Source organism: Rhododendron vialii, chromosome 6a, assembly GCF_030253575.1.
Source record: "Rhododendron vialii isolate Sample 1 chromosome 6a, ASM3025357v1".
In the NCBI taxonomy this organism is placed as follows: Eukaryota; Viridiplantae; Streptophyta; class Magnoliopsida; order Ericales; family Ericaceae; genus Rhododendron; species Rhododendron vialii.
In genome coordinates, this window is record NC_080562.1 from 39,835,583 (window position 1) to 39,846,605 (window position 11,023).

At 37.7% G+C, this 11,023-nt stretch overlaps 1 protein-coding gene across 3 annotated transcripts; it reads left to right on the plus strand.

The window, feature by feature from the left end:
- The first annotated feature begins 1,278 nt into the window (after window positions 1–1,278).
- On the plus strand, window positions 1,279–8,372 carry LOC131330282 (uncharacterized). 3 transcript variants are annotated; one of them, XR_009201033.1, is made up of 4 exons: window positions 1,279–1,341; window positions 5,211–5,318; window positions 7,112–7,467; window positions 8,062–8,365. XR_009201033.1 is itself a non-coding variant. In XM_058363817.1 (4 exons), coding segments are annotated over exons 1-4 (504 nt in total). In that variant the 5' UTR covers window positions 5,031–5,077; the 3' UTR covers window positions 8,136–8,372. The 3 variants fall into 3 exon arrangements, 2 of the variants coding, with proteins under 2 accessions (XP_058219800.1, XP_058219799.1); XM_058363817.1 differs by lacking the exon at window positions 1,279–1,341 and adding an exon at window positions 5,031–5,116 and having other exon boundaries at window positions 8,135–8,372; XM_058363816.1 differs by lacking the exon at window positions 1,279–1,341 and adding an exon at window positions 5,031–5,116.
- The last annotated feature ends 2,651 nt before the right edge of the window (window positions 8,373–11,023 follow it).

Consider the following 11,023-nt stretch of genomic DNA (forward strand, 5'->3'; position numbering starts at 1 on the left):
CCTACACTTAAAAAAGTAAGCAAGAGCAAACCTCATATTCTCTTGGTAGCCTTGTGCTCACTCTCCATCCCTCAAACCTCAAGCTCAAGCTTAAAAACATTCCATCAACCCCAAAAACCAAAGGTATATCACCTTTGTGAAACTTTCTGTTTTGATCCCTGAGGGGTGCTAGCAGGGTTAAGACTAGTACTCAATACTAGTCCTGGCCCTAAAGCTTATAAGGTTTCAAAAATTGTACCTAATGATAAGTGGCGCACGCTAGTAGACCTAAGTCGTACGCCAGTTATGGCAGTATGTGCAGCACTGGCGTAGGGATCACCGATCATTCTTTTCCTATTTTCCTTCCTATTTTATCACCTTATTGCATGCAAATAACCAGTTTATAGCCTTCTGTATTTAGAACTGTGTATCTATTTGTCTGCTATTTCTGCTTTAGAATGCCTTTTGGATCCTTCTGGTTATGATCCAGAGCCCAAATGATGCAAAGCCAAGTACATGGCAAATGATGTAACTGGCGTACGGTTCCTTACGACTGGCGTACGACAGTTATATCAAGGTCCAGTGGCTGGCCCTTACATCGCAGCTAAGCCCTGGCTTCTATTTGTTCCTCACACTATTTAGGGGGTGTTCTATTCATTATATGTCTTTAGATCCATTCACTACAAGAAAATACACATTCGGCGACCAAATTCCCCGACCAAAGTAAATTTGGTCGCCTGAAGGTCATAAATTGCCGACTAAAATAGTTTTGTCGGGGAATGGTTATCTTTCGCCGACCAAAATATGTTTTGTCGCCATTGGTATATGTTATACTATGTTATACCGACTAAAATATCGTTTAGTCGGGGAATGTTTGCGCGAAAGTTTCCCACCGGTGCCAGAAGGTGGGAATACCTTTGGCAACCAAAAATTTTGTCGTTGAAGGATAAGTTTCACCAACTAATTAATTTTAGTCGGAGATAAATTTGATTATTCCGCCCAAAAATCCCGTAAAAATATTTGGCGGGGCTTTAAAATAATTCATCCATGAAAAAAAAAATTAATTGTGGGGGTATTTACCCAAAACTACGTAGTTTTGGTAAGTTTTTGGGTCAGGGTATTAGATACTCCTATCTCGATTCCTCCCTGTTTCACTTTACTACTCCCGCTCCTGCTTGACATTGCTCTAGTGAAAGCATATGCCTCTCTCTCTCTCTCTCTCTCTCTCTCTCTCCGACTCTGACTCTGACTCTCTTCGACTTCTTGGAATTTCTGTGCAGGTGGGCTATTGGTGTGAAATCAGGGCTCAACGTGATGTGCAATTTTGGAGAAGTGACCATGACTATAGGCCTGTAGCATAGCGTACTCTCTCTCTCTCTCTCTCTCTCTCTCTCTCTCTCTCGTTGCAATTCCTGTGCATGTGGACAATTTGTGAAATCTAGGCTGCTCAATGTGTTTGGAAACATTACAAACAACAATAGGGCTCAATCTGCTGGCATAGAATGCAAAACTTGTTTGGTTCTTAATTTTTGTCAAATTTTTACTAAAAGATGGAAGAGAGCGGTAGGGTTTTTGTTTTTTTGTTTTTTTTCTGGTAAAAGGTGGAAGAAAGGGGTAGGGTTTTGGTTTTTCTGTATTAATTTTAACAAAAAAGGTGGAAGAAAGGGGTAGGCTTGTGGGTTTTCCGTATTTGTTTACTAAAAGGTAGAAAAAAAGAGGCAGAGTTTTGATTTTTTCATATTATTTTAACTAAAAGGTGGAAGAAAGGGGTAGGGTTTTGTTTAATCCCAAAAGGTGGGTAGGGTTTTGGTTAATCCCAAAAAGTTAGTATGTTTTGACCTCGAAAGGGGTGGTATCCTTTTATGGGTTTTTCTTAATTGCTAAGAGTTACCGGGGAATACTATCCTAGTAGGTTAGTGCTGAAAAGGTCCTATTTCTCTTTGCCCACTAAAAGTGGAAATAAAGGCTCTTGGTGGACCAGTTTGCTGAGGGCTATGAGGTCTGGTGGTCTCTCGTAAAGTACATGATGTTTCAATTATAACTTCAAACTGTTTGGTGCTGCTGTTTTTCCCAATACTGTGAGGGCCAAGTGATGTGGGGGTCTGCAATTCTAGAATATAAGTGTTGAGAAGGTCTTATTTCCTTGCTTATTGAAGTGGAAGCAAGTGCTCATGGTGGTCAATGTTCATTTGAATCTGTGCTCCAATTTTTTTTTTTTTTTTGATCTGCAAATCTGTGCTCCAATTGCCTTAATGTGTCTGATGATGCTTTGGATTGTAGCTAAAAAGCCTAAAATCTCTGCTTTGCTGCCCAAAGGGTGCTCCAGCTATGATGTTTGGTTTTTTTTTTTTCTGATTTAGGATATCTTCTTTCCATCTGATCTTCCAGCCTGTTGTTTTCAGTCTTTGCGTTCTTTCTTCCAATGCTCTATTGGAAGTCTTCTTTCCCTTTTCCATGTATCAATATCATGGTTTTGATTTCTTTTTCCTTGATGTACCCTTATTAAGTTTTTAATAATGTAATCTTTTTGTTGATCAAAAAAAAAAAACATTACCTATTTTTTTAGGTTTTGGGTACCGAATTTAGAGTTATAATAATGTTGTATTTACAATGGGAAACCTTGGCTGCTTCCCAAATTATGATTTCTTTGTAAGAATTTGAGGACACTATTCATTGGATCAGAACCCTCGTCTTTGCTAGCTCCTCAGATAAAGGTGCCTTTATTTTTTTTCTTGCACATTTTGAGTTTCATGAAACTTCAAATTCTAATAGCTAGTCCGAATTGGTACTTGAAAAGGAAAATGGTGACCACCCAGCATCCTTCAATGAATGTTAAAGTGATTTTGACAATATTCCATAATCACAAGGAGATGTGCTAGAGACACGCACAAAACTAGTCGTTCTTGGTATTTTGGGGGCTCGAAATGAACTTCAAGATTGAGCCCTTTTAGCATTTTTATGAGCAAATAAAATAACAGTAATCCTTTTGAAAAGTAAAAAATATGTGATATAGTAGATTTAATTTCTAAAAGTAGTGACCATTGCAAGTATGTGAATGTATCTTTGAAGTATCACAATTCTTGGAAAAAATGGACCCAATTTTTTGTATGGGTTTAATCTTAATTGATTATTAGAGGTGGAGTGTCTAACAAAGTGTATTTCTAGGCAATTGTCGGAGAGGGGACTATGTAGCGCTCATTTGTTACGGTTAATGGTGACATGCTATTATAAATCGTATGTAGGCAAGGATAGGGTGTGGGACTTGTAAGGTTTTTAGTGTACAAAAATTCATAGGGTATAATGTTAAACAAAGTTATAACAGTACCTGTTATATGATCCAGAGATACATAATATGGCAATTTTAAAAGCCCTCCATCCTTAGTTTGGTACTTCAGAACAGACATCCTCCCATATTCATCTCCAATATACCTGTGTTTTTGCAACAACAGAAAAGGTTTATTGAGCATATACCATTGTTTCCTTCTGCAGCCACGTCAGCTAATCATGTTAAAAAACGTGACAAACAAAGTTATTGTCTTAAGTACATGAAATGGGAGGCATAGATTACAGAGAAAGCAGTTATATTGGATTCCCATTGTAGACTGCCAGTAATACACCTGCTCTCTAGATCCCAAACCTGAGAGAGAGAGAGAGAGAGAGAGAGAGAGAGAGAGAGAGAGAGAGAGAGAGAGATAGAGAGGGTCATTGAACAGTTAGGATATTCTCTTATCATCACCATAAAATAGGAGTAGAAGTTAGGTAGGCGATAAATTAATTTAGAAGCACCTCAAGCCAAGACAACAAAAGTTAAAATATACATATACCAACACAAATTCAATATAGGGCTAAGTGAAGGTATGCCCTCTAGTTTGATTGATGTGCCAATATCCCCCCTTATGGTCACATTTAAGCACATAATTCCATTTTCTTACTTTAGGCCCGTTTACTGATCAAGCCCCCAAGTATACCCTAGCTCAGGTCAGTTAAGCTCGTGAACACAATGTTATATTGATAAAGTTTTAATCTCCTATGTAAGAGTTCAAAGTTCTTGGGTTGAGATTTGCTATCCTTTAAAATCAGTACTATTCTCCTAGTTTCTAATAGTTACTTTTTGGGAAGCAATTAATTTGTTTTCATATCAGGTCTCTTCCTTTAAAGACAACAAGAAGACATCTTGCTCTAGCTGTTAGGTAATTTCTCGCTTCGTCGTTATTCCTTTTATTTGTACACCATCTGTATTCCCATTGACCAAATTTGGCACCTAGATAAACTTTTTGATCAAATTGCTAAAAAAAATGGTCCTAACTAGAAAAGATGAACAAGTTTACTTATTGGCTTACTCGGATCTTTATAAGTTAGCTTTCTTCAGTTTCAAATAGCATGGTCTCTGTATCTCCCTTATAATAGTACAATAATGTATAGATAATTTGAAATGAAAAGTTTCTTCTATGTACTTTTAGAAGTTTCCAATGTATACTATTAGTTGATCGATTAACTTTGAATTACTATGTAGAAGTGCTAGAAAGTTGCTGAAAAGTTTCCTTAGTTATTTATTGTTCAGTTCTTTGTTTGCATCTTTGCATGCATTTTGCATGCATAATCATCTCACCTCTAACAGCTTTTATTGAAAAAAAAAGAAGAGAGTGACAATTCAAAAGCATAGTTGTTCGGGTTTTGTAGGACCTGATATGTTAACAATTCTTTGAATGGCCTTTAGAAAGAAAATTAAAAGTTATGGTAATTGATGTGACTGGAAACATGTATCTTCATGATGTGTGGCCCCAATCCTAAAATATTATAGTTGCACCATTCTTTTTTCTCTAATCTCATTCAATCTATTTTTCTGCCTTTTCCGGGCCCCTCTTTTTTCTCTACTTTTTTTTTTGGGGTTGTAGGTGATATGAAATGGACAAGAATTGGATGACGATTAGAAATAGAATGAGTAGTCAATATCGAGAAGGGGTCGATTCATTCATTGAATTTGCAATGAAAAATGCTGCACCCGAGCTTGCCATTAGGTGTCCGTGTGTCAAATGCTACACCCGAGCGCTGCGTAGCTGGAAAAAAAAATAGGAAAAAACTCCCGTATAATCACACTATGGGGTCCAAATCTTTTCCTGCTGCGATGTCCATTGAGGTGAGAGGTTTAGAAAAGCAAATGTAATAGTAGGAAATTATTGTTACTTTTGGTGATATTGATTGGTCAAACTTTATCGACTTGAATTTGACAGGCTGAAGGAGATGATAATGAACTTCCCGATTTTTGTAAATTCTTCAAAAAATCACATACATTGAAGAAGACAAAAGAGTGGATCAAACCTACTTGTGCAGTGCTACATGTATGTCTTCCAACTGTGTTATTCTAGGCCCTTAATTTCGATGCCGTCCTCAGGAACACCCCGGCCACCTACGCCATTGTTGAATTCTTTGCTCACTGGTCAGTTAGAATTTTTTCAGTTATCAGTGGCGGTGAAATTCGTAATTTTTAACTTTGATCCGGATTTGGATTGCTGTGCTACCGTACTATAGTGTAACTGTTAAGCTCTGTTTGGAGCGGCTCAAGTATTTATTCTTTTTTAGGGCAACTGAAGGTTGAGAAATGAGTCATGTTTTGTAGAAAGATATAGATTCTTGAATGACTACAATCTGTGACGTGAAAGATTTTTTATAGGTCCGACTAAACAGTCAATACCATCAAGATCTTGTTGTCTTTTGATTTTTTTTGGGGGGGTTCTGTTTGTTGGGAGTGGGGTTGTTGTGGGCTTTGGTTGTTGAGTCTAGGGTTTATTTTGTTTAGTCTGACCTTGTTTGTTTCCGGTTGCTCCTTGCGATATGATTACCTTTTGATGCTTAACTGCTGAACTTTTAACTGCCAAATCCTAGTTCGATGTTGTTGGACTGCATTGACTCTCATGCTCTGCTATATGTTGTGTGTCTGGATGTTCCCTTTGATGCTGAACTACTGAGCTTTTAGCTGCAAATTCTGGTTTCATGTTGCTGAATTGCATTTATTTTCATACTGGCCCTGACCTTTTGGAACTGCTGACCATGGATCTGCTGCTCTTTTTGCATTTTCATGGAACTGCTGCTCGACTTGATAATGCTGATGCTTGCTTATATTTCTCCTTTGCTGAATTAGAAGACTAATGCCATTACTGAGTCTTTTTTTGAGCTGATTATTTGGCTGGGGATATGAAAGTACTCTATGGAGAAGCTTCTATCACATTTTGAAAGCTTCCTTTTGAGGTTTATATTGTAATTCATTGGGGTTGATCTCTTGTCAATCCTTGGGCAGGAATAGCATACAATTATTTGATTATTTGGAAGGTTTTCGAACTCTTAGGATCAATGTTTCAGTTCCTTGGACAACTTTACAAGTTACACTATAGTACGTACATTGTACTGTAAAAGCTATTATCTTCAATAGAGCAATCTAAAAAGTGGGAGACTTCACCATGCACGTTCATCGCAAATTGGCCAAATTTGGATCGAAGGTGTTGGGCTTGTTGTTTGTATGCATTAGAATCACATGCATAATTGATGAGCTGATATGTCTGATGTTAATGTTGACATGGAAAAGGATTGTTCTAACGCAATCTATGCTTTGTTCAAGTCTTTGGGAGTGAAATGATCAAGTCTTAGGGAGTGAAATGATCTCCTTTTTCCAGTTTAAGTTAACGTCTTGTGAAGGTGAATTTTGTTATTATTTGAATTGGCCTTCTTTTATTGATTCAATGTAGTTAACCATTTCGATACAGAAATTTAGAAAGCATAGTTACTAAATTAAAAAGTCCCCTACTTTTAGTGCTGCTGTCTCATACTCTTGGGGGTCCTGTTTTTTGCTTTTAGTTCTGCTGTCTGATACTCTGATTCGAATAAGATGATAAGCTTAGTTAGCTTAGCTTTCTTTCTGTTCTGATCAGAACATGGTTGTAAGTTTTTTATGTACTTTGGGTTTTCCTTGGTGGTTGTAACTTCTGATCAGAACATGATCATACACCATTAGCCTACCAATTATTGTTCTTGTTGTTTGGGGTGGAGTCACTCTATTTTTGCAGGTTGTTCACTTTATTTCTAGTGGGTTTCTATTTTTATTATCTCGTCTGTATAATCTTTTCTTTGGCACTGATAGGCGGCGATGGAAAAAGCGCGAGATGAGGCATTGAAGTCTGGAGTCTCGTTGACACATGAGGAGCTTTCAACAATGGTGTTGGGAAAAGGAAAGAATCCTAAATACCTTAAAGGACTTGGGGTTGGCCCAATGCCCACTTCCTTATCTTTCAAATCACATCTTGAGTCACGAGCACATTCAGAGCTGGTAAGTATCAGATCTGAAATGGAGTTACTTCGTGAGGAACAACAGCGAGAGCGAGAGGTGTATCAACGTGACCGAGAGGAGCGAGAAAGAGAGCGCCAAGAAGAGCGAGATCGCATTGCTAGGCTTGAAAGCCTTGTCACAAAATTCCTGGACACTCGTGGAACTCCTTGGTAAGTGAACTCCTTGTACACTCATTTTTTAGGCCATTCAGTAGAATTTCTTGCTGCCCATTTGACTAATTTTGTGATTGATCAAACCAATTTGTCTTTTTGGGACGTGGGTCGATCCTGTTTATTTCAGAGTTGGGCTATATAGTTGTATCACTCTGTCATTTCATGGCCCTATTTGCCAAGTTGTAGGGTTTTAGGTTTGTTGGGCATTGCCTATACAGAAGAATGAAAACTGTGTTAGGTCATGCAGATTTTTGTGTAACCTATTGAAACTTTTGGGATGGTGTTGGTGCTGGCCTTGGGGGATGTTAACGTACCCCACAGGGCACCTTGATAGGCTGCCTTGCGACAAAATTCATTGATTGATATTCTTCTTTTGTATGGTAAAAAGTGGGAAATTATAAGCTATAGTATACCTTCGGCTTTTTGGTAGACAGCCTTGGTCCCTTCTAGGGATGTTTTGTTGACATCTTTGCCTTCTTTTTTGAGTTACTGGTAGACAAATGAGTAGACATAGGTAGGTTATAATTGTTTGTATATTGGTGCATGGGTAATTGACAAACAATTTGTTGTTTACCACTTCTTCATCTACAGATACGAGATCAATCAAGGGATGCTTTTTGTAAATGAAGCAATTTGAAAGATGATTTTTGCTTTTGATGGACAGATTTTGTATATGGAGTAATTTGGTAGATGACTTTTTGTCGTGATGGAAAGACTTTGATTGACAGATTTAGTACATGGAGTAATTTGGCAGATGATTTTTTGTCGTGATGACTTTGATGGACAGATTTAGTATATGGAGCAATCTGGGAGATGATTTTTTGTCTGTTATGGAAAGACTTTGATGGACAGATTTTGTATATGGAGCATTGGCAGATGATTTTTTCTTGTCATGGAGGACTTAGATGGATGGTTTTGGTTTACTCAAGACTGTTGACTTGTCATTTTTGGTTATGATGGATATGAATATGTAATCTATGAAAATTTAGAGTTGGAATTGATTTATGCTTGGTGATTATATATATTAAATTGTGCTTTTGGATGGACTAAGTTTGAATATTATGTTTCATTTGTTATTGCTTTTGGTTGGATTACTATTACTAGTCCACCTACGTAGGACTTTTTCTACCTATTATCTGCAACCTTTAATACTCCTGACTACTTTTACATTTATGGACAATTCAACAGTATACACAAATTATATTAAACAGTACACACTAATAGTAAAACCCAATTATTCACCCTCTCTGGAAAAGAGGACAACACTTCCATACTTTATATTACACCACACAAAAGTGACAGCTGGTATGAGCACATGATTGTCACTTTGGATCATCTGAGCTACTTTCTTCATCTCTGTCAGTCAAGTAATACTGTTCCAAAAGATAGCGGATATTTTGGCGCCACTCTTCCGGATAAGTATCATTGAATTTCCAGTTTGCAGATTCATAATGGAGGAGAGATGAGGGAATGTCTGCAGGTGTCAATCCATTAAGTGAACACAGTGTTTGAGTCATGACCAGATAATTTCCACTGTGGATCTCAATACTCAGAGACTCTTGATATGCTGAAAGGAATATAGTGTGATACTCCTTTCTCCAAGTGATAGAACCATTAGGATTAGGAAGACATCTGTTGTTGCGAGTTGTCCAAAAAGAAAATTGGAGGTCTTCGTCTGGTCCTGTGGGAACTTGTCTGATCTTTTGTTGCCAGTAGCGTATTCTTCCAAAAAGCAGAAGAAATTTCAAAAAGAAATCTTCAGGAGGTTGAACTTGATTGAACGCCACATGAGCCAGATAAACCAAGACTGCTGATTTATTAAAACACACTTATAGTATATACATCGACTAAATACCATAAGAGAAGATATGCTTCTTTTTTGAAATAAAAGACATTATGGTAAGACACTTCAAACTGGGTGAGAAAAGGATAGACAGGGTGAAAAGGTAGACCTTTTATGGGACCTTCATCAAGACCATACTTGAAAATACAGAGATGTTGAAGGTTTTGACACATTTGGACACATCTAAAAAGAAGGGTTAACTCTAAAATATGACACTGAAGTTGGACAGGAAAATTGACTGGATGGAAACAGGAAATCATGGGAAAACAACCAGGAACAAATGAATGTGGTTTTGTTTTTGAAAATTGGTTGATTTATTTTTTGAGTCTTGACAAAAAATCAGGGAGGACATTTGTTTTTCCTTTTATGTGAACAGCATCAAAACTCCAATTGGAAAACCAATTTGCCCATCTGAGTAACTGTGCCTTTGGGAGGTGCTTCTGTTTGAACTTGAGCATGCTGGGGAAACTCATCATATCAGCCTTAATTAGAAAATGATGACCGATTAGATGAAATTCAAACTTTTCAACGCTCCTTTTGATTGCAAGAATTTCTTTGTAAGCAGAGTGGTAATGAAGTTCTGCTGGAGAGAATGCACCACTCTTATATCCACAAATTCTGCGCTTTTGATCTGTGTTTTCTTCCAAAAGAACTGCTCCCCAATATAGATCAGAGGCATCTGTCTGAAGGACTCTCTTTCCATTTAAAGGAATGGTAAGTGGAGGAAGAGTTTTGGCTATGGCTTTGAGGTCTTTTACAGCTTTGGTACAAAGGGTTGACCAAGGAGGAGGGGTTTTCTTTAGTAGAGCTGAGAGAGGAGTTCGATATTGGGCCAGGTTGGGAATAAAATCAGCCATATAGTTAACAATTCCAAGAAACTGTTGAACTTGTTTGACTGTGAGATTTTCATCTGAAAAATGGTCAAGTTGGGAGGCTATATGAGGCTGGAGGGTATGTTGACCTTTAGAGATATGCATCCCTAAAAAATCAATTTCTGGTTGAGCAAGAAATATTTTTTTCTCTGAAAGCATGATACCATGGGTTTGGACTAGAGAATGGAAAATTTGTAGTAAGACAACATGAGACTCAATATCTGGAGAAAAGAGTAGGATGTCATCAATATAGACAAGGGCTGAGGATAGAATAGGAGCAAATACCCGAATCATAGCCTTTTGAAATAAGGATGGAGCTGTTTTCAATCCAAAAGGCATGACTGACCACTGGAAGTGGTGGTCTGGAATGCAAAAACCAATTTTGGGGCGATCATCTGGATGGATGCCCAGCTGCCAAAAACCTGCTTTCAAGTCAAACTTTGAGAAAATTTGAGTTTTAGGCAAGTTTGCAAAAAGAACACTTCTTCGAGGAAGACGGAACTTGTTATCCTGCAGAAAATAATTAAGAGGCTGGTAGTTGATAACCAAGTGAAGCTTTCCTCTTATCTGCTTTGTTCTTTTGTTGACATAAAATGCTTCACATGCCCACTGACAGGTTGTGGGCTCAATCAAACATTCTGATTGAAGTTGCTGGAGCTCCTGTAGAGCAAGCTGATAATGATCTGGGTTCATTCCATGATGGGTAGCTTTGGTGGGGTTGATGTCTTCATTTTTCTTAAAAGGAAGAGAAATGAAGAAATTTGGATTTTTCCAAAGTGGATTGGAGCATTTGGTGAGGAATTGGGATTGGATTATGGCTTCTTTGATGGTGGAGAAA

Coding starts and splice junctions, on each gene's coding strand:
- LOC131330282 (XM_058363817.1), top strand. CDS start 5,078: ATGGGGTCCAAATCTTTTCCTGCTGCGATGTCCATTGAG. Junction 5,117..5,210: donor CTGCTGCGATGTCCATTGAG/GTGAGAGGTTTA, acceptor TGAATTTGACAG/GCTGAAGGAGATGATAATGA. Junction 5,319..7,111: donor CTACTTGTGCAGTGCTACAT/GTATGTCTTCCA, acceptor TGGCACTGATAG/GCGGCGATGGAAAAAGCGCG.